Source organism: Prionailurus viverrinus, chromosome C1 (genome assembly GCF_022837055.1).
Source record: "Prionailurus viverrinus isolate Anna chromosome C1, UM_Priviv_1.0, whole genome shotgun sequence".
In the NCBI taxonomy this organism is placed as follows: Eukaryota; Metazoa; Chordata; class Mammalia; order Carnivora; family Felidae; genus Prionailurus; species Prionailurus viverrinus.
In genome coordinates, this window is record NC_062568.1 from 199221409 (window position 1) to 199245759 (window position 24351).

The 24351-nt window shown below is 37.7% G+C and overlaps 1 protein-coding gene across 15 annotated transcripts in view; it reads left to right on the top strand.

Moving 5' to 3' along the window:
- Positions 1–24351, top strand: part of EIF4G3 (eukaryotic translation initiation factor 4 gamma 3) — a 315733-nt gene that overhangs the window by 165594 nt on the left and 125788 nt on the right. For all 15 annotated transcript variants that reach the window (XM_047873067.1, XM_047873072.1, XM_047873080.1 and 12 more), the window contains 4 exons: positions 8626–8805; positions 9401–9515; positions 18283–18380; positions 20380–20502. In XM_047873067.1, coding sequence (XP_047729023.1) covers positions 8626–8805; positions 9401–9515; positions 18283–18380; positions 20380–20502 — 516 coding nt within the window. The remainder of the gene's footprint in view (positions 1–8625; positions 8806–9400; positions 9516–18282; positions 18381–20379; positions 20503–24351) is intronic.

Genomic DNA, 24351 nt, shown 5'->3' on the forward strand with positions numbered 1-24351 from the left:
CTTTATCGCATTGCATTGTTCATCAGTGGCTCCCTTTCTGATCACATATCCTTTCATGCTTTGATCTTTTTTCAGAAAATAATTTGATTGATGCTGGATGATGTTCCTATGATTGCTGTTTCTAAAGTCCAACAGTAAATACATAACTTTTTGTGAATGCTTAGTAACAATTGTTTCTCTGAACATTATGAAGAAAATAAGTACTGTTGTTTCGATAAGCTAGTTGCGGGTAATTGCTTGTGAAAAGAAAACATGATTGTCCAGGCTAGTAATCTAGGATCTATATATATATATATTTATTTTTATTATTATTTTTTTTTTTCTTCTTCTTTGTAAAGTGAAGTACCTGAATTGAAATGAAACATGTAAGATTTTGGAGAGCAAATCTTTTTAGTTTAATAGAACCAAGAAACTGTTACAGAATGTATTTCTTGGGACTACTTTTATTTAGAATATGTTTATGTGTGGCCAGCCAGTGTTCTTATTTAGTCCTTCTAGTCAGGGATACCATGCTCTAGTTAGAATTATGTCAGCCATGTCTTCTTCCAGTATCATTAGTTTTTGGCTTTTGCAGAAATTCTTCAAGTTAATTAGGATGTTCTTTTCTTTTTGGCATTTTGCAGTCCGAAGACAGCTTTAGATTAGAATAACAGTTTTCTTCAAGGGTGAAAGAAGTACTAAGTAATTTTATATGTGAACACCCTTGGCTTGAGAAATATGTCAACTATTTTTACTCTGGTGTTTGAAAATCCCAAGGTAATTAGAAACTGAAAGAACAGAACAGAACGTACACTCATAAGTGAAACAAGTCACTTGGTATAATGTAGATTCTGACTTGTGTTATTTTCATATTTGGTAGCTGAAATTTGTGTAGTTGTGGTTTGAAGTTACTTGTGTGCCTGTCCTTATTTTACTTTTGGGTTTCACAACAGAGATCAAGTGTTGGTTTTATACTACGGCTGAGTAGTCTTTGCATTTTGAGAAAGACCAGGGAATTGGCATTTAAGAGTGTTCATAAAACAAAAAATATTCTGCGGTGTGTCGATAAATGATTTTAGTTCCCATAGTATTCACAAGTGTTGGAGAATATGCCATATTCAGAGCAATTGGAGTTAGTATAAACAAATAAAAGCTTCATAAAACACAATAGTATTGGGCATCAAGGAAATATGTTACCTGGTGGCCAGCGTTGAAATTGTGTGTGTGTTTTCCTGTTGTAGTTCTGTTCTTGTTGCTAAAAGATTAAAAGAAAACAGCTGGCTTATGTTGTTGTTGTGTTGTGTTTTTTTCCATTATGACCTTAAAGGTTTTTGTACTCAAAGTTGTGCTATTATATTTGAAGTCTTAGTTTCTGGTAGAGAAATATTTGCATTGCTCTAGGCAGTTTCTTAAATTTGGAAAGTAAAATAAATGAAGGCTTAGGGCTTGCCTCTGGGGCCAGACCTGGCATATCAGAGTTTAATGGATATAACTTGGAAATCAGATCAAGCATTTATGCAGTCTTATGACCAGTGCTTAGATTTTTCAGAGTTTAAGTCAGTCATGGGCAATTTTATCTGGTGCCTTACTCACAAAAGCATTGTAAGGTTACAGCAGAGATAGTAAAGAAAATATAGGTTAGAAGTTGGCATAACGGGGAATCTTAGCTTTACTGCAAACTAACTTTGAGCATCAGATTTCTTATCTGAGAAATGATAAAACGTGCTCATAAATGATAAAGTATTGAAGTATTACAACAATAGCACCTATTTCCTAAGGGTGTTGTGAGCATCCCAGTGCCTGCCTGTCACGATCCCTTGCGCATAATAGATCCTTGGTAAATGTCAGTTTCCTTTAGCAATAAGACAGCCTGCCTTTCTTCTCCCTTTTCTCAGCCTATTTTTACCTGTGAGTAGAGTGTTCTACAAGGATGTTCCTTTCCCAGACTCTACATTATGATCAGACAGAACACCTTCTGTTCCTGACAGAATCCTTAGGGTTTTGTTTTTTGTTTTTTTGTCGGCCATCTGACGTAATCCTCTAGGACAGTACTTTCTAATAGAACTTTCTGTGATGGTGAAAACGTTCTGTGTCTGTACTGTTCACTATAGTAGCTACTAGTCACATGTGGCTGTTGAGCACTTGAACTGTGCAATGCAGTTGAAGAACTGAATTTTTAATTTAATGTTAATTTAAGTAATCAAATATGGCTAGTGGCTATTGTATTGGAAAACTCAGCTCTAGGGTTTACATCTTCTAATTCTTAATGAAATGTTGAAGTATGTGATATTGGCCACATGCAGGGAAGATACACAAAGAATTTAGAATGTAATAGCCTTCATTATAAATTATTGTAAGTCAGTAGAATCTCTGGTTGATACTTGAGTGATACCCCATTATGTGGACTCTTTACTGCTTGTCCCTTTGTAACTTGCCAGAAAATCATAGCACTGTTATTTTCTCCAGAGTACTTCAGAATTTTTGAAGATATTAATCTAAAAAATTCATAATTGCAAATCTTACTGTTCTTCCAGGAGGCTGAACAATAAATTGCAGAAAGCTAGGTGTTTCAGAAGCATATTTTCGATACGGTTTTTATTGCTTTGCAAGTTAGTATTCAGTAGTTTTTTTCCTGCGTGGGAACTAATGTGATTGAATATGATTTTTCTAGTTGCTAAAAATGAATAGGTAGTTTTCAGAGAACTTCTTTTTAAAACTTTTTTATTATATATGGAAATCTGTGACTTTTTTTCTTTCTCTTTTTTTAAGTTTATATATTTGTTTTGAGAGAAAGAACAGGGAGAGAGACGGAGACAGAATCCCAAGCAGGTTCCACCCTGTCAACGTGGAGCCCGACTTGGAGCTCAAACTCCCGAACCGTGAGATCATGACCTGAGCCAAAACCAAGAGCCAGACAGTTAACTGACTGAGCCACCCAGGCACCACCGGAGAACTTTTTTTTTCTTTTAAGTTTGTTTGTTTCTTTATTGAGAGAGAGAGAGAGAGAGAGAGAGAGAGAGAGAGAGAACATGCACACAGAGGGCAGGGGCAGAGAAAGAGGGAGAGAGAGAATCCCAAGCAGACTCCGCTCTGTCAGCACGGAACCCGTGAACCGTGAGATCAAGACCTGAGACAAGAGTCGGATGCTTAACTAACTGAGCCACCCAGGCGCCCCATGAGAACTTCGAGGTATTATGTAGATTTTAGAGATCCCCTTGTCTTTTGATGATTTTAGAAAGAGGAATTCATGAGAAGTGATATAATTACCAGCATCTTCAAAAAACAATTATTACTAATGTGTCCAGGAAACTTTTGGTAATGATATCATTATCACATCTGTAGAAGGATTTTCTAAGAGGTAACATTTTTCCTCTGGCTTCTGGAATGTTTCAGTGGAAGTCTGCTATCACAAGTACTCTAAATTTAGCCTCTCTTTTAAATGTGCCTTAGCCCTTTGGAGCTTCCCAAAGTACTACCTCAAATGAGGGCTGATGCTTTTCTTTGCCGTCCTCCTGGTGTGTTAGTAGACAGTTGGAAGATAAAAGACTTTTAACCCAGATTGAAATCCAGTTTGGAGATGATACTTGTGTTGTACACAATTCCTCCCTTCTTAACCTAGTCTTTTTCAGCATTTTCATCAGTGACTTGGTTAAATGACATGCCTGTCAAATTTGCTGATGCTTATGTGGTTTTGGCACTGCATGATATATTCAGACTCTAAAAGTATCTCTACAGTCTGCAATGATGGGTTGAAATTTGCCAGTTAATTTTTTTTTTAATTTTTAAAAAAATTTTTATGTTTATTTATTTTTGAGAGAGAGAGACAAAGTGCAAGTGGGGTAGGAGCAGAGAGGGAGGGAGACACAGAATCCAAAGTAGGCTCCAGACTCTGAGCCGGGAGCACAGAGCCTGATGTGGGGTTGGTACTCACCAACTGTGAGATCATGACCTGAGCCGAAGTTGGATGCTCAACCAATTGAGCCACCCAGGCATCCCTAAATTTGCCAGATAAATTTTCAAAAGAACAATATGCAAGATTCCCTTGTATGTTCCTGTACAAGAACACCTCTTTATAAGTACGTACAAAAGTGAAGAGCATGACTTATTTTTAGGATATATGTAAAGAAGACTGAAGGGTTTTTAAAAGATTGTATGTAACTCAGTACCAATCAGTAGTAAAATGTGGTTGACAGAAGCTCTTCTGTTGTTCTTGGTTTTATTAGTAGAAATGTAGTCAGCCAGAATCAGAGACAGATGTTTCTCTTTCATTTAGCAACAGATACATTTATTGAGTGAAGCCAGGTATGTTCTGGGAAGACGCCACCTGGATAGTTGTGTTTGGTTCTCTATTTAGTCAGACTTGGAGCAATGGAAACCTATTGAGAGAAACCTGAAGAGGGAATTCAGAATCTTGGTTCAAGGGATAGAGTGTGGAGGGTAATGATTGGCTTTGAACAAAAAGTAGATGGTGTGAAAGTTGGCAGTGATGGCTGTCTTCAGATAACTTCCATGGTAGAAGGATTTGACGTTGATGTGATTTTAGGAATAGTTATTGGACCAGAGGGTAGATGACACAGAGAGAGAAATTTAGAGCCAGTAGAAGGGAAGACCTCTGCTGTGTCAGAACTCCATTTAACAATGAAACGGAACTGTCTTGGGTTGCTCAAGTTTCATAACCTCAAGGCCATTTCATATAAGAGATTTAAACTGTAGGTATGTGGTTAGATTAAATGGCCTGTACTGTCTTCACATCCAGGTGAGTTTGAGTCTTTTAATGATTCTTCATCACTCATTAGACAGGCAAAGAGATTCTGAAGCATTGCAAGCAGTTTGGGAAGGCCCATTCACGTTTACACCTTCTTTTTCATAACCTGTGGTTTTCTGCCATGCCCACCCACAGATTTTAAATTTCCTGTCCCACTATTAAATCATAATCTAAATTCACAGTTGAATGGCTAGGAGAGAGTGCAAAAAAGAGAATTCATCTCTTTTTATGTCTTTGTTTTTCCAACCATTACACCTTTTCTAGTTCTATTGATACTAGAATCTTGTGTGTGTCTGCACACACATGCTGCGGGAGTGGGGAGCGAGGGAAGGAGGGTCGGAAGGAACTTCTTAAAGGGGAAGAATAAGCTCCAGATCGCCTGTCCCTGTAAAAATCTTAGTGCAGTGAGATTGAGTAAAAGTAGGTCTGTTAAATGTTGTACCAAGCATGTAAAAGCATATGAACAGGTATCAGTTACTTTAAGGGAGATAGAGAATTAGAATCTTATAGGTAGAAGAAATTTGTTTTCCTGAAGAATAAGCATGAATTTTGTGAAGTAACCGATGGAGCATTTTTCTTACCAGGAATCAGTTCTGGTTGAGGGATATGCACCCCTTAGTGCATTGGATAAAGGTCTCAACACATCCCTGCAGCCTTTGAAAAAATGTCTTCTGACTGACAGTTGTTGGAAAATATGAGGGGTGTTCCACTTCGTGAGAAGTGGAGTGTGTAACAATTAAAGTTAGAGACCTAAACCTGACTGTGTTTAAATTACGGATAGGAGACCTTTAGTAAGGTACTTGATCTCCAGTCCCTCAATTTTCCCTTATATCTAATGGGAGTGATAATAGTACCTGCCTTAGAGGTGTGTTGTGAGAATAATTTAATATATGTGTAAAAGGTTTTGAGTGGTTGCTGGTAGGTAGTAAGTGCTATATAAATCTCCACTCTTATTTAGTGTGCATATATGAATACATTTTTCTACATTGCTTCAAAGCTGAAATCTTAGTGTATTAAAAAAAGCATGTCTACCTAACCACAAATTTTGTGTTTTATTGAGTTCAGCTGCACGTTAATATTAGCAGTAATATTAGCAGTAATATCGTTTCTTTTTTTAAACCACTGAAGAAGATAGTCTTACTGCTATTCCGAATCCTCCTTGAATCAGCTGTAATCGCAGTTACTGTAAACAGAGTGGTTAAAAACCCCAGCAGAGGAGTTGGAAAAGAGTGCCAAGAAAAGGACTCGCATATAGTAAACTGTTAGAATTGTGGGGAAACTCTGACCGTATCTGCTTTTCTTGCTCTATACAACTTAATAGCATTGTGTCTCTTCAGGCAGTAAATACTTTGACAGAATTTGATGATAATATAACCACAGTAGATCATCACCTGTTCTGTTTGATACTGTCCTTATCTTGGCTGCCCTCTAGAGTTGGTGGAAAAGGATCTTACCGGAGTAAGATTTCTGTCTACTATATCTAATATCTAGTAATGCTCAATTAGTTGAGCAGAGGAATGACTATTCTCTCCTTGAGACCTGTAATAGTTCTGTGGCTCCCAATACATTAACCAAGTTATAAAAATGCTTAAGTTCATTCCTAAAATATGTTTATAGCTCACATACATTGATGAGTAATAGATTTTACCTGCTGTGTAATTCAGAGAAGTGAAGTCTAGGGTGGAAAGCTTACTAGTTCAGTGTTCTTGGTTGAAGTCAACAGAAATTCTTGTGTCTGTTACCAAAACTGTGTCGGTGGAAATAACTAGAAGACTATTGCTGTTGGTGTGGCCCCAGCCCAGGTTCCTGTATTACCAACTTTGCTTCTTGTACTTTCTTTTCATCTCCATCAGCTACTCTCTATGGCCTCCCTCATTCACTCCATTCTCCTGCTGTACTGTCTGTCGTTTTTCTGTGACTTAATCTCTTTAGGGCTTTCTTTGTCCTGGGTTATGAAGGCCAAATGGGGATGAGCCTTGGGCGCTGGATCCTAATCCTTCCGATTGAGCACAGGATGAAAAGTTATTTCTTCTATCACATTTGGGTAGCTTGATGCTTAACAAGAGTAAGACAGGATATGACCAGAGTGGGCCCACAGGTCAAAGCTCATCCTTGCCTTTATTTGGGCCAGTAGAAATACTCATGTCTGGAATATGAAACAACTCAGGAGATTTTGGAGCTAGACCACATTTTAAGAATAGTTTTATATTTCCCCATTTTAAAGCTTTAAGTGGCCTCTTATATACTGTGGTAGTGGAGAGGTTTCTGTCCTGAAGGGTCTGATAAATTTTGAAAAGCCTAGTTATTTCTTAGGACTTTTGTAAACTTATTTTTAAATTAATTTATTTATTTTGAGAGAGTGAGCGAGTCAGGGAGGGGCAGAGAGAGAGGGAAAGAAATAGAATCCCAAGCAGGCTCTTTGCTGTCAGCATGCAGACCAATGAGGGGCTCGATCTCATGAACCATGAAATCAACAAGAGTCGGATGCTTAACAACTGAGCCACCCAGGCGCCCCTTTAAACTTTAAAATAATGAATGGCACTTTTATTATTACCTCTTTTCTCCATTAAAAATGGAGAGTGGATCATAGAGAAGCTGAATAACTAATGCCAAATTACATAATGGGTGTCTGTAGAGCCAATAGTAGGAATCAGTAGTCCCAACTGTACTTGTGCTAATAAGTAGACATATCCTCTCAAGCTGTTATAACTTGTGGCTACTACTAGAATATTTTTGCCACTGGATTTATTTATTTTCAATTAAATATGATTTGATTCTTCAATTCCATGTGTCCTTGAATTCTCAAGTGGAGAATTGTCATTCTGATTTTCTAATCTTCCTTCTTTTCCTGTTATTACTAAATACAAAGATATTTTTGTTGAGCTGCATGCTATGTCCTACCCCTTCCTACTGATCTATAAGCTTTTCCATTGGCTTTCTTTCTGTTTCCTGCTGCTTTCTTGCTTCATAATTGAAGGGAGGATTCAGACCCATCCAGGTAACAACTACTGGTTCTGCATGGCCTCTTTATTGCTCTATTCCCTTATTATTATTACAGTGAGACAATTACAGTTGATTGTTGCTGATGATTATACATGCATTTATGGTGGGAATTTACAATTGGTATATTGTTTCAAGGCTTGTAAGCCTGCAGTGAGAACCATAAATGACCACAGGTACTGGCTGCTATTTGATACATTTGAGTTCTCTTCCTTCCAGACCATTCTTAAGTCTGTCTAGATTTGTCACTTCTCTTGCAAACTATTCAAGAAAGTAAAATTGGATTCGATTTAATATGGGTTGCCACTTTTTAGGAAAGGAAGGCCATTCCCATCACCCTATAGGTAGTTTTAATTTAACTTGACTGAGATGAAAGTATTTATATCCAGGTTGATTTCTTGTTCTTCTAAATATTTTATAAATTACTTGAATGGTAGTTTTTAGGTGACTGCTTTTAATTTTTAATAAGTTGATTATGAGCCACCTACTCTTAGTGAAATATGCAGTACTTTTATATAGTAGAACGAGTTTTAGAGAGACAAGCTTTTGTTACATTTTATCACAGATTTTAAAATTAATAATTATGGTATAGAATTTTTAGTTTAAATTAGCTGAGACTTCATTTTAAAAGTGAGACCTCCCTGTTTTCATATGTGTGACAGCATTGATCAAAACTTGACTTAGTGTGCCTAGTGTAGGATATGATATGTTTTTTGATCCCAGCCATAGACAGTTTGTCTCTTTTCATGTACGTTGTATTTTCAATTAAAGTTGATAACCTTTTTATTAGTGGAAAAAAGGAGAAAGCTCAAGATAGTAAAATTTACGTATTTCCCTTTGTAAAAAATATATATATAAATATTTGTTTCTCCCCTCCTCAGTTTTTTCAGAGGCCTCAGATACAGCCTCCTAGAGCTACCATCCCGAACAGCAGTCCTTCCATTCGTCCTGGTGCACAGACACCCACTGCAGTGTATCAGGCCAATCAGCACATCATGATGGTTAACCATCTACCCATGCCGTACCCAGTGCCCCAGGGCCCTCAGTACTGTATCCCACAGGTAAAGTACCTCTCAGGTCTGTGTGGTCCAGCAGTAGAGTGGGGATTTACTCACATTCTCATCAGAGGAAGCAGGTAGGGTGGGTGATAGCAGTGGTTTTTTAGTAACATATATGTGAACTTTCTTGTTGGTTATAAGTCTCGCCATTTTGTCATTTTCCATAATATTGTAAGGAGATATTTCTACATCTCTTTACTTAAGTTTTTCTAAGCTGTTAGAGGAATTATTTTTATCTCCTGGCTTTCCCCCATCCCTTCCTCACATCCAACTTCTCTAAAATAGACTCAGTAATTAATGCTGTTCCTGTGCTATCATTCAATTTCGTTGAAAGCTACCAGCCTGAAATAATTTTACAGTGAGCTGATGTCGGTCTGTGCACTGATTTGCTGTAAGGTTTTACCTAATGCATATCTTTCTCTCCATCCTCACTGCATCTTGATGGCAAGCAAACATTTTTTAATGTATTTAACCAAGTGTTTTCATTTTATTTAAGTAATTCTCTTATATATACACACACATACACACAGCTCTTTGTTTATTTTATAGTAAGCTACCTTCATATTATTTATAAATGTCTTTAATTTCTTTTTTCTAGTACCGTCATAGTGGCCCTCCGTATGTTGGGCCCCCACAACAATATCCAGTTCAACCACCAGGGCCAGGGCCTTTTTATCCTGGACCAGGACCTGGGGACTTCCCCAATGCTTATGGTAAGTATGTATGAAATATTGAGCAAGTTCTGCTACTTTGTTGTGTTTTATTTCATTTTGTTGTTTTGCTAATCAGTTTAGGCAGTGAGGTTTAGTGGTGTAAGGAATTTTTAAATAAAGTGTTGCAAACAGTTCTGACCTGAAAGCCTTTTAGAGAATGGCTTACCAGGAAAGAGTATTACAGAAATATATTTAGTTAACGACATCTTCTGAAAGAGCTGGTAATTGGAAAGAACCCATGTCTCAAGGTTCTGATATCTGAAACCAAATCATCATTACCTGGATTTTTACTGGATTTTTGCTGGTAGAATAAACATACAATTGACCATTGAACAGCACGGGTTTGGACTGCATGGACTCACTTATATATGGATTTTCTTTTCAGTAAATACAGTATGGTGTTATAAATGTATTTTTTCTTCTCTATGATTTCCTTAATAATGTTTTTTTCCAGCTTTTTTGTTAAGACTATATACATGTAGTATATGTGACGTATAAAATATGTGTTAATCAACTATTAATTGGTAAGGCTTCTAATCAGCAGTAGGCTATTAGATGAAATTTTGAGAATTCCAAACTTATACATGGACATTGGCCTGGATGCAAGGGAGCCGAATGTGCCCCTTACCTGTGCATTGTTCAAGGGGCAACTATACCTTATCTCCCTTCTGTGATTTCTTTTTGTCCAATCATTTATCACCATTTATCAAAGCCTTTGTTAATGTTTTCCTACTAGCATGTACTATCCACAAAGGCAAGGAATTTTGTTGTTTTGTTCACTGCTATATCCCTAGCACCTAGAGCAGTGACTAGTAGGCTGTTGGGGTAGGATGACTGAGTACAACTTTCAAAATGATACACTGTTAAAATGATACACTTTATAGCTTCATTAAGTGTCTCAAGTATGTATATATAAGACACAGCTTTATTGAAGTATTTTTACTAAGAAATATTTGATATTTTCAAAACAACACATACTACCTACATGTGTTATTTTTGTTTTAAGCAGACTCCATGTCCGATGTGGGGCTTGAACTCATGACCCTGAGATTAAGAATTGTATACTCTACCTACAGAGTTAGCCAGACACTCCCATGTATGTGTTTTAGAGTAAAATAATACATGTGCATCACCAGCTCTGACATACAATGTTGCCAGGATTATCGAAGTGTTCTTGTTTGCTCCTTCAACTTCATTTGAACTTGTAGTTTTCATAGCACCTCAGTGCCTTGGTATTGGCACTTATTCTGCAAATTTAAATCCAGTTAAGATCGTTTAAGGGCGCCTGGGTGGCTCCGTCGGTTTAGTGTTTGACTTCAGCTCAGGTCGTGATCTCACGGTTTAAGAGTTTGAGCCCTGTGTGGGACTCTGTGCTGACAGCTCAGAGCCTGGAGCCTGCTTTGGATTCTGTGTCTCCCTCTCTCTCTGCCCCTCCCCCGCTCTCACTCTCTTTGTCTCAAAAATAAATAGAACGTTAAAACAATTTTTTAATAAACATAAAAATAAATAAAATAATTCTTTTTCATCTTTATGTATTTATTTTGAGAGAGAGAGAGAGAGAGCGAGCACAAGCAGAGGAGGGGCAGAGAAAGTGGGAGAGAGAGATTCCCAAGCAGGCTCTGCACCATCAGCTCAGAGCCTGATGCGGGGCTCAATCCCGTGAACCGTGAGATCATGACCTGAGCTGGAATCAAGAGCCAGATGCTCAACCGACTGAGGCACCCAGGTGTCCTAGTTAAAATTATTTTTAAGTATAAAATTGACTGTTGATATTACCTAGAATTTATTAAGTGGAAAGAAAACTATAAGGTGAGATTGTCTGTCAGAGTAAACATGCTAAAATCCACAGGATTTTCTTTCAATCGCATGTTGCAAAGGGAATGCAATTGTATATTCTAATTTATAAAATCAGTTTGAAAGATGTCTCACTAAATTCTAGTATGGAGGTGCCTGGGTGGCTCAGTTGATTGAGCATCCAACTGTTGATTTTGGCTCAGGTCATGATCCCAAATTGGTGGGATCACACTCCATGTTGGATCCTGCACTGAGCATGGAGCCTGCTTGGGATTCTCCCTCTCCCTTCCCCCTTCCTCCCCCTCCCCCCCCCCCCCCGTGCCCTCCCTCTCTGTCTCTCTAAAAAAAATAAAAATACATGAAATCTAGTCTGTTTATTTATAAATAATATAAATGGCTTTTTGACTCAAAATGTCATTAAAATTCTATTATAAATCTGTGCTAGCCCCCTTTATTGCTCTTAATATTACTACAGTATATATAGAAACAATATAGATGAGTTTATAAGTAGGGAAGTATTTTGCTGATTTGTGTATACAATATTGTAACATATTTGGCTTTATTTCTATTATATACAGACCGTGTTTGTTTATTTTCACAAAAAGCAGGATATTGAGGGGCAGTTATATCTCAGATAGTGTTGATGTCTGTTCCCTTTGTTAGATATTCTTTCTTCCTGGGGAAATTCTTATGCAGATCCAATATCCATTAAGTAGGCAATTTGTCATCCAGATTAAAGCACTGTTTCCCTAGTTTCCTTAAGATGAGAAAAACGTCTTAAAATAATTTTTCGTTATGAAAGTAACCAAGTTAGTGATGAAAAATACAAATAATATAGAATATATGAAGTTGAAAGATCCAATTTTTCTCCCTACTCCTCTCCCTAAAGAAATAATGATTTAACAGATCAATACATACTTTTTCACTTACGTTTAAATGATTTTTAATACAAATGGACATACACAATTTATAATGTTCTAAGACTTCCTGGTTCTCCCTCACCCCCCTCACCCCCCCCCCCCCATCTCACAATATATTCTTGGGCATCTTTCCATTTTATTATCTACAGAATTTCAAGCTACATAGTTTTCCATTTTAGCAATGAATCATAATTTATAATCCAGTCTTCTCATAGGAAGTTTACATTATCTTCATTATTTGGGCATATATTTTAGTTGTAAAGATTACTACTAGTTAATATGCTTTTCTGTCAGACTTAAAAGCTCTGATCTAGTAGTTTCCATCGATTATAGGTTCTTCAGCTATACCACCTTGAGGCAGCTGTTGTATCCTTATGGTCTAGAAGCCAAAAACATCCCCCTTCCTATTTTCTTTTCTTGGAATCTTCTCTTGGATCCATCTAATCCTGATGCCCCCCCCCTTTACTCTCTTTCCTCTTTTGCCCTAATCTTGGGTTCAGGTTAAAAGTGAATATAGAGGAGTATCTGGGTGGCTCAGTCGGTTAAGTGTCTTTTCATTTCAGCTCAGGTCATGATTTCAGGGTTTGTGGGATGGAGCCCTGTGTGTGCCCTCTGTGCTATCAGCACAGAGCCTGCTTGGGATTCTGTCTCTCCTCTCTCTCCCTGCCCCTCCCCTGCTCAAGCTCTTGCTCTCTCAAAATAAATAAACTAAAAAAAAAAAAAAAAAAAAAAAAGCTAACTAATCTAAATCCTGTGTGTTTAAATTATGTAAAAGTGTGCACGTGGACTGAAGTGGCTAACACAATTTTTTAATTTTTAAAGAATTGGGGCCCCTGGGTGGGTTTGTCAGTTAAATGTCCAACTCCTGATTTCAGCTCACATCATGATCTCATGGTTCATGAGTTTTGAGCCCTGCATTGGACTCTGTGCTGGCAGTGCAGAGCCTGCTTGGGATTCTCTCTGACTCTCTACTCCACCCATGCTCTTTCTCTGTCAGTCTCAAAATAAAGAAAGAAATAAACTTAAAAAAAATAAAATAAAAGGCATCAGGTATAGGGATCAGATCCTAATTCTCTGTTCTGAAGGACAGCAGTCCTATCTTCTAGGGCAGAGGACCTTCCTCTGGCTGAACTGGTGAGGAACGAATCCTGGTCTCATTCCTTCCTGCCTACTTTTCAGAATTCTTAGTTCTTAGTCCTTAGCTTGTAGTTCATTCTAGTGTACTAACATTTTATTCCTCTCTTGGGTTTAAATCTTGAAGCAGTGATTCTCAAAGATTATTTGTACTTGCCATGAAGTTCAGTAATCAAGATCATAGAATTCTAATTCTTGCAGTGTTTTTACAGTGTTGTGGAAAAATAACTAATGAGTAGTATTTGCTCAATGTCATTTTTCAGGTTTTCTCTTATTGCTGTTTTCTTAAATATTCCGATGCCTGTTATAGCAGGAAAGCACCTCAGGAAGACTAAAATTATTTCCAGGCCAACACTAGGGGTGATGGCCCAAGGTGTAAAAAATTAGGTTTGGGAACAAAGAGGTGTGGTTAGCAGTGACAGTGATACTGAGAAAGATAAAAAAAAAGTTTGAGAATTTACCTGGTAAAAGGTCCCATTCTCCCTTGCTTCAAACCAGCATACTTTTCCTTTTTTTTTTTTTTTTTAACTCTATCATGTGATTTCTCCCTCCCCCTTTCATTTTCATTCTACTTTTTTCCTGAGCTTCATGGTGATTGGGTATGATATTCAGTTTCTGAGAACTGAGAGATTTGTTCATTGTTCCCCATGATGCATAGAGGTGGGAAACTTTACAGCATCTTAAGTTGAATTTGATTGTGTATTTGTGTAGCGTTAATATTTTGATTATTGATGTGGTTGTATACCAACGTTACTATTCTTGGATATTACAGGATAAGTTGGTGTTAATTTGCCAACCTGCATATTTAGCCACTATGTTTATTTTTTTTTCTATAGAAAATTTGAAGTTTTGAAAGGTTTTTGGAAGACCTGCAGTGTATAAGACAGTGTGTTAGGTAGGGGCTCCTGGGTTAAAGTAATGGCTAGATAGTGGCTCAGTCTGTCAAATGTCCAACTCTTGATTTCAGCTTCTCGTGATCTAAAGGTTCATGAGCCCAAACATCATTGGGCTCCACGCTGACAGTGCAGATCTGCTTAGGATTTTCTCTCTCTCCCTCTCTCTCTGCCACTCGCTCACACACACATTCTCTCTCAAAATAAATAAATAAACTTAAAAAAAAAAGAAAAAAGACAAGGGCACCTTGGTGGCTTAGTCAGTTAAGCCTCTGACTCTTGGTTTCGGCTTAGGTCATTATCTTGCTGGTTTGTGAGTTCGAGCCCCACATTGGGCTCCGCACTGGTGGGGAGCCTGCCTCAGATTCTGTCTCTCTCCCTCTCTCTCTGCCACTCCCCTGCTCATGCTCTTTCTCTCCCTGTCAAAATAAATAAATAAACTTAAAAATTAAAAAAAAAAAAAAAAAAAAGAAGGTGACATGCTAGGTATTTGTAGAATTTAGATGTTAAGATACTCTTCCTGCCTTTCAGGATTGTACAGTGCATTTATTTGACATTTGTGTTTAGGGTTTTATTAATGGGAAGAACTGTAAATGCTGACTAGACCATTGGTTCCCAGATTTTTCAATGTCCTGGTCAAATAAAAATTTTAAAAAGTAAAGTAAAATTAAAGAAGAAACATACAAGACTATTAGATTTTTTACTTTTGCCAATAAGACTTGTAAAGAAAACGGCTATTTAATGTTAGTATCATTTCATATAGGAAGACTGTTTTAAAAACAAAGGAACAAGACTGAAATAATTTCAAAATAGTAACAGACCTTTCCAAAATGTCAAGTTGGCAAGCCTATAGTTGTGTCTCTGTGTGTGTTATCATAATGTGGTTATTCTTGTATAAATTTTGCCATATATCATTAATACATTTTGTGTAGACTAGGGTTTGGAGAACCACAGGGATCAGGATAAAAAAATGTCAGCCCTTTTTCTGTAAAGGGCAGTATTGTAGGTTTTGCAGGCCATTTGGTCTCTGTTGTTACAACTACTCAACTCTTGCCATTTATTTATTTATGTTTATTATTTATTTTGAGAGAGAGAGCAGGGGAGAGGGAGAGACAGAATCCCACGCATGTTCCATGCCATCAGCGAGGAGCCAGATATGGGGCTCAAACTCATGAACCATGAGATCAGGACCCAAGCTGAGGTCAAGAGTCAGATGTTCATCCAACTAAAGCCACCCAGGTGCTCCAACTCTTGCCATTTTAGTGAAAAAGCAACCATAGATAATAGATAAAATATTGTATGTGAGTGTCTTCCAATAAAACTTTACAAAATAAATGGCATTGCACTGGATTTAGCTTCTTGGTGTTAGTTGCCATACCCCTGATGTAGATAAAAGTGCTACATTCCATGCATGAGAAGTTCAGGGACATTGAGTAACAGGCCTAATTGATAAATGGTATGCAAAAGTTATTCACATTTTTAATAGAATAAAATTTTTTTTGTTTTTTAAAAAAATTATTTTTGAGGGAGAAAGAGAGAGGGAGACCGAGAATCCCAAGCAGTCTCCGCACTGTGAGTGCAGAGCCCAGTTTAGGGCTCAGTCTCACCAAACGTGAGATCATGACCTGAGCTGAAATCAAGAGTCTAACCCTTAACCGACTGAGCCACCTAGGTGCTCCTTAAAATAAGTTTTTTTAATGTTTATTTATTTATTTTTGAGGCAGAGAGAGCGCATAAGCAGGGAAGGAGCGAGAGAGAAAGAGGGAGACACAGAATCCAAAGCAGGCTTCAGGCTCTTAGTTGTCAGCACAGAGTTCGATGCAGGCCTTGAACTCACAAACTGTGAGATCATGACCTGAGCTGAAGTCAGTCACTCAACCAGCTGAACCACCCAGGCGCCCCAAATAAATGTTTTTAAATGCCTCTGACTATATAAGAAGTTTCATTAGTATATTCTAAAAGATAACCATTGTTTGGTAGGGTAGAATGCCTGCTCTGCTGGGGTCCACAGTTGACTTGATATTCTGCTGTGTTTAACTCTGTGAGATATCATATGCTACCAGGTTTTTTCAGCTGGTATTTATTTTATGTGTATTATATGCCAGTCTCTATCTGAGTTATGTTTGACTCAGAACCGTTTCATTAGAACAATCTATATTTTTTCTTAAAGGGCTGATTCACCTTTTGGATCTTATTTCACTTAGTTTAAAAAATATGGCAAGGTGAGCAGATTGTGTTGCTTCTCTAGCAGCATTTGAAACCAATTTCAGGGGATTGTTTTCTGAGTTTTAGAACTAGTGACATTATACGGTAGTGAAGAATTGCTTATGTAAGCTTGATTTTGTTGGGCGCTGGGGTGGCTCAGTCAATTAGGCATCCACCTTCAGCTCAGGTGGTGATCTCATGGTTTGTGAGTTTTAGCCCCGCACCAGGCTCTCTGCTATCAGCACAAAGCCTGCTTTGGATCCTCTGTCCCTTCTCTCTTCTCCTCACTCTCTCTGTCTCTCTCTCTCTCCCTCTCTCTCAAAAATAGACAAACATAAACAGAGATAAGATTGGCTACGGTGTTTTTCTACATTGAGTTTTTTGAAATCCTCATTACGCCCCCTGTTGAGATCTTCTCCAAATTTGATTGTGACCTACACAGTTCTGGTACTGCAAATCATATTGCTTCCAAGAAATTGCCACTTGAAGATTATTGTGATGATGGTGGGGATGGTTTGATGTTGATGATGACAGTGATAGTAGAGCCAACGTTATTTGTTTATTAAAGTACCAAAAAGTTTGCCTGTGTTAACTATCTTCATACCTTCATTTTTTTCCTTCTTGTTCTCATGACTCAGTATCAGTGCTCCTAACAAAGTCTAGTCTTCTACTTGAGCAGTAGATTGCAGCATTTACACATTTAAGGCTCCTTCTCCAGCTGTTCTTTTCTCCCCTTCTGGCATTATTATTTTCTTTCTCCCCATCTGCTGGATTAGTCCTTTCAGCATATAGGTGTATGATTTCATTCATGTCCTTAAGGGGAAAAAAACAAACAAACATTTTTTTGCTTCTCTTAATTATAGCACAACTTTTAAGAAAAGGAGTTACCTGGGGTGCCTGGGTGGCTCAGTTGGTTGAGCGCCCGACTTCGGCTCAGGTCATGATCTCATGGCTCTTGGGTTCGAGCCCCGCGTCGGGCTCTGTGCTGACAGCTCAGGGCCTGGAGCCTGCTTCTGATTCTGTGTCTCCCTCCCCTCAGCTCCTCCCCTGTTCACACTCTGTCTCTCAAAATAAATAAAGATTAAAAAAAAATTTTTTTTAAAGAAAAAAAAGAAAAGGAGTTACCTACGCTGAACTGTCTTCATTTCCATCTCATTCACTATTGGACCCACCCTAATCAGGAGGCATCCCCCTCACCAGTACCCGTGTAACTTTTGTCATGGTCGTCAGTGAATTCTACTTTAGTGAATCTTAGTTGACCTCTCAGTGCCATTTGACATAGAACCACTGTCACAGGGAGCCACCATCAAGGCTTAGCAAATGTCCTGCTGTTGGAGCAGAAAAAAGCCTAACAGTGGTTCTCTGTCAGTAGGGAGAAGAATTAAACCATTCCCAATCCACAAGATGAGCAGATATATTCTCTTGCCTCTGACTAAACCCACACACAAAACATATTCACAGAAACCCTTGTTTAAGAATCTCATTGCAGGGAATGGGTGGGCCCCCAGAATAGATTTTTAAAAGCAGTGCTATAGTTTGATTAGTTTTTTGAAAGGTAACTCTGATGGCAATCTGCAGGAGTTGGTTATTTAGTTGTTTTCATATTGGATGCTGACAAAAAGATCAGTGTTTGGAATCATTCCATGATCACTTTAGTAGAGAGAGGGGAGCTAGTGGATAGAGATGATTAAGAGGAATGTTTTTGTTTGTTACTTTTTTTTTTTTTTTAACTGCTTGTTTGGAGACACAGTGCCATTAGTAGTCTTATAGTGGTTGACAAAATAACTGAATGCTTCCTCTCATTTTTTTCTAATTCTTTAGGAACGCCTTTTTACCCAAGTCAGCCAGTGTATCAGTCAGCACCAATCATAGTGCCTACGCAGCAGCAGCCCCCTCCAGCCAAGAGAGAGAAAAAAACCGTAAGAGATACTTCTTAATTTTTCCTGTTTTAAAATGGAATGTACACTCATTTGTCAAGTAAGTTTACCCACAGCTGTAGTCATTCATCTCAGTTCACAAATGACTGCATTTTTTGTTCTTCCCTTATGTCCTTACCACTAGACCAGAGGATTTGTATGGACACATACTAGAAAGTAACATTTGCTTAATATCATTTTCAGCATGCACTAAACTAGGTATGCCAGATGACAACATGCCTTCTTCAGAAACTGGGAGGGTTTGTCTGCTAAGACCTTGCTAAGTGGGAGAAGTTTGAGCTCAGTTTTCACATACTGATTATTATCCTTGAACTTTGTCCTGTTCAGTTCTACATTCAAATATGAACTGACCACAGGAAATCAGCAGAAGAGAACTGAGCAAAGTATTAATGACAACAATAAAAATCCTCCCTGTTGGAATAGATTTCTTTTTTGAAACAGCAGAATTTAGAAAATGTATTTTAATTATTTTAAAGAGGTTACGGGGGCTTTGTATCTGTCTAGTAAGGCAGACTCAAGCAAATTAGAATGCAGTAATATAAAATTCAGGTTGTAGGACATCCTGTAGAAGAGTGGCTCACAATCTTTTACCTATTAGGACACACAAAATGGAATTCACAAAGATAAGATAGGTGGGAGGGATATCATCATAGTCAATACATCTTCTTTTTTAATTTTTTTTTTTTTTTTTTACATCTAGTCAATATTCTTGACAGTGCTCTTGGTAAAAATTAATAAAACTCAAAACTTGGTTCTTTTCTTATCAGACACATGTTTCTTGTGCACACATCACAATAAACAGCACATGCCAGTGTTGCCAGACACTACAGTTGAGAAAGTATGCTTTGGAAATGTTAAAACATCATGGTAGATGTTGGACTTGCAGAACGTTCAGGATGCACAAACATTAATAAAGAAGAGAATGAAAATGAAAGACATAATAGATGCTACTGTAGAAGAAAATAGAACAAATGAATTAGAAGCAATATTTAAAACTGTAGTAGAAACAAGTTTCTTTACCTGAAAACATAGCTGATACTAGGAATCTTACTGAAAAACTCCCAAAGCAGCTTCCAGATCCAGGTGGTTTTATTAATGAATTCTTTGCTATTTCTATGAAGCCAGGGCTACCTTGGCTGCTCTCTGGAGGTGAGGATAGCAAAGAGGGCCTTTAGGTCTCAGCAACATCACAGGTTGGAAGGCCTAGATCCTGGGGCTCCCTCTCCTTTATAGCACCATCTCCACTGATATCGGTGAGCATAGGTAGCCTTTAAAAAAGTAAGAGAACCACGTACATTGTTCTGCATCTTGCTTCTTTTCACCTACCAGTACCTCTTGATAATCATTCCATCTCAGTACATGTGGATTTATTTCATTCTGTCTACTGTCTGTTTGGTATTTAATTGTAAGGATGTAGCATAATTTTTTAATTACTGTGTTCTTGATTAGCCTTGAGATTGTTTCTATGCCTTTGCTCAAAAAGCCTCTGTTACAGTTAGCATTCTTACATGCATATGTAAGTCTATCTGCAACATAAACTCCTATTTCTAATTACTAGGATATGTACATTTTTTCATTTTGTTAAGGAACCATTTATGACCCTTAAAACTTCATTCTACAGAGTAAGATGTATTTTAAAACGATTTTACTTATGAATTTTATGTTAATTATTGTACATAAAATCAGTCACTTTGGCAGTGCTTATAAGACAAGTGTTAATACTTGGCCTTTTTGACCTAGAAATTCAGCGAATTGGATCTCTTTTTAGCTTGTTACTCTAATTTGTTCAAGTCAGAACTAATGTCCCAAATTTCTTTGAATGACCCCATATGGTTCTGTGACTGAAATAAAGTCAGATGTGGTGATTATCAACTTTGATATTTATAGGTTGCCCAGGTTTTACCTTTAATACATCGTATGCCTATAAATGTACTATACAGATACCCATCTCTAAATATGTCATCTTATTCTGACCTTATAGATAAGAATTCGGGATCCAAACCAGGGAGGGAAAGACATAACAGAGGAGATTATGTCTGGAGGTGGCAGCAGAAATCCTACCCCACCCATAGGGAGACCCACTTCCACACCTACTCCTCCTCAGGTAAGACGGAGTCAGCCGTGAGGGATGATGCTGTGTATTTGTTCACTAACCTCTGCTGGACTCCTCTTTTTTCTGTGGCTACTTTCTGACTTTTCATGTCCATCAGTTGTCTCAGAACCTCAAATGATGTCTAAACAGACATGTTCTTTCACTTTACAAATTGTTATAACTTCAGATTCTTATTGGTAACATTTCTGTGTATTGTTTCCACATTCAGAGCATAGCTTTTGCCACTCTTCCTAGTGAGCTATTGCATGATACCAAAAGGAGTTGCAGTTCCTATGGAAACCTCTTCAATAAATGTGTATTTCATGTTTCAATATGGAGCCCTAGAAATTAAATGCTGTACACTATGTTCATGAAAACTTTTGAGGTTGAAAATTTAAACATTGTTATTTAACAGTATTGTTTGGGGCAATGCCTATGTAATTCAGAGCATATGTAGATGTATCTTAGGCATACCTCTTACCTTTTAGGACACACAAATAGGCTTTTTGATTGGAGGTTGTCTTCTTTAATTATTTACATGGGTTATTAGGAAATTCTACCAGTTAAGCACCATCTTGTTCCTGTTACAGAATGTAGTTATCATGGTCTTCAAAAAGTTCACTTTCTTGCTTTTAGAAATCAAGACATTCCAGGAGAAGCTGGAGTTTAATAAACTGTAGTAGAGGCTGGAATTTCCTGAATTTGCCAATATTTTGATTTCATCACTTGGTCACTTTAAATTTTGATAAACCATGGAGAGGAGTTAAGAGATTTTCAAAGCTTCAAAATACCTAAACTGCGAGCTCAGCATAGAAAACAGATAGAATGAAAATTATTAAGGAGTTGTGGGGGCTGCTTGCTTCCCTCATTTGTGGTTTGATGGTGAGGTATTCTTCAGGGCCCAGTTTATAAATATGTGATACATGGATAATTAACTATCATTTCAGAATGCTAGACCATTGACTTGATTTTAGTAACATAGTTCAAAAAAGTTGTTAAAAACGTTTTTAAAAATTGGTGTCACAAATACATGACTGAGTTTAGAGTCTCTTAAAGATTTGTGAATTTATTTAATTTCTTCCCTAGAAGTGAACATGGGGGAGGTAACATTTACATGTTTATGTAAGTTATATACTTATGTACTCAGTTATGTAGGGGCATACTACAGAAAAACTTGGAATTGGTTGATGAGGACAGTTAAATTTTGGTCTGTATTTTTCCCCATGTTAATTAAAACATCATCATTTTCAAGCTATATACCTGACAACCTTTGGTTGACTTGTGTTCAGTTCTCAACTTGGACATGTGCTAATATATTTTTTTGCATTTTAATTCCCTGTGTTTTGATTTTCTTAATCTTACCAAGCTTGATATCCTACCCTCTTGTGGTTACCTTTGGCTATAGAAAGACCGTTTTTTGTTTTGTTTTTTTTTTAATTTTTCATCAGGGACCACAGGCCTAAATACAAGTATATTTATTTGTGTAAACATAAAGGACATTAAATGTCCACTTTTAATTTGTAAAGGCCATCAATCAGTAATTATAATTGGTAATACTTTTTGATGCATCCTATTGTCATGAGGCATCAGTTTATTTTAGTAGGTAATTACACTTAAAACCACATTTATTAATCTATTGTCTTTCCAAGGTCATGGAATGAACACATACCTTTTTACCGGAGACATATGTACTAAAGGGGAAAATATCTCAAGAACAACCACATAAGCATGATGATGGCAGCTGACTCTTGGCTTCACTTTTGGAAATTCATAGTGGTGCCCATAATGTAGGAGAGAACATCTCTTGTTAAAGGAGTCATTTACTACTTCCCGTCTGTTATATTGGGTAAAAATGTTGATCCAGTGTTTCAAAAGAAGCTAAAAATCTTTATGTAAAAAATTGGCCTATTTTATTTTATTTTATTTTTTTTTTTTTTTAAATTTTTTTTTTTCAACGTTTATTTATTTTTGGGACAGAGAGAGACAGAGCATGAACGGGGGAGGGGCAGAGAGAGAGGGAGACACAGAATCGGAAGCAGGCTCCAGGCTCTGAGCCGTCAGCCCAGAGCCTGATGCGGGGCTCAAACTCACAGACCGTGAGATCGTGACCTGGCTGAAGTCGGACGCTTAACCGACTGCGCCACCCAGGCGCCCCAAAAATTGGCCTATTTTAAATGTTGGTGGCTAATTCTAACACATAGCACTGTGCCAGCCTAAGAAAATCCATTAGGCTTAGCCTAATGATTGCTAGTTTGCAACTGTGGTCTAATTCTAGATAGATCCTGAACGATACTCTAGTTACTAAGACTGCAGATGAGACAATCCTCTGCATGAGAATTTATGACTGAATAGTAAGTACTCTATTGCTTTTGACCTTACAGTGTATCTGCTTTGAGCCACAGTTGCAGGTGCCACGGATAGCAAAGTCTTTCCCTATCCCTTGAGGTCATCCCAGTCTCTTTAAGTGAGGCACAGGACACTTACTAACATATGTATTACCGGTCCTCCTGTGAAGTGTGTACAGAGAATTATGAAGGCACAGATGTGACCAGGTGGGGCAGGATTGCAGCACAGGCTCAAATGTGTTGGATCCCAGAAACCTGTTAATGGTAGCGCCGGTAAGATAGTACAGGGAAGGGATTTAAAAGCTGTGGCTCAGAACCAGACATACTTGGTTTCAAGTCCCAGTTCCACTACTTAATTTTGTAACGTTAGCCAAATTGCTTAATTTTCCAGAGGCTTAGTTTCCACTTTTAACAATGTAGAAAATAAAACCTATCGTATATAGGTACGATAAGATTAAATGAGAGAAAATATTTAAATGTTGCTTCAGCTCAGGGCATAGTGAGTGTTCAGTGCATACCACGTGTTATTAGTATTGCAGTTTTTGATATTTCTGGAGGAGCAGAGAAGGACTGGAAGCGTCTGGGAAGGCTTCACAGCAGAGATGACATTTGGTCTGAGTTCCCAGATGATGTTCACAACATGGAAAGAGAGAGAAGGATATTCAAGGCAGAGGGACAGTATGTACAAAAGGGTGGCATGTGGAGATGGGAAATTAGACAAAAGGAGGTTATTACCATTTCAGGTGATAAATGAGGAAGTTAGTTGAAGGGAGAGGAAACCTCTTAGAGAAATATGTAGCAATTGGTTACTAAGTAAGGATTACGGAAAGAATGACCTTATAATTTATCATCTAAATTGGGGCAGTTTTAGACTGAATGGGGATGCTGTGGATCATTTTGATGGGGAAACAGGCATGAACCAGTACTGTCCAGTTAAACGGGATGCATGGTTCCCCTATGTGTAAGAGGGAACAGTCAGAGGTGGCTCTTCAAGCTTAGATACCTGGATTTATAGTAAAATATAGCATGGAGTATATATCAGGGTATCTGAAGAGGGGGATAATGAGTTTCATTTTGGCAGGCATTCAAAAGAAGAAAATTAATTTAGAGAAACTGTATTAGGTTTATGCAAGGAGAATGGAGAGGAGAAACAGGTTTTTGCTGCTATTGTTTTTACCGTAAATAGTAGATTGAATTTGAAATTGCCCTGCTTCCTTAGTTTTAAAATGATCTGTGGAATAACTCCTGAAGATTTTATATCTCAAAAACATAAAAAATCTAGGTGTGTATATATGTGTGCCCCTGTAGGTGATCACAGTACACAGGCCTAGGTGTGTGGGTAGAGCTCATAGAGTCTGCTAGGACACTTGCTCCACGTCACCACTCTGTCACTTAGATTTATGACCTTAGATCACACTGTTGTTAAGTCCTTTTAACCCCTGCTTTTCTCATCAATGAAATGAGGGATTGTACTAAGTAATTCCAGAGTTCCCTTTCAGCTTTTAAATGTTAAGGT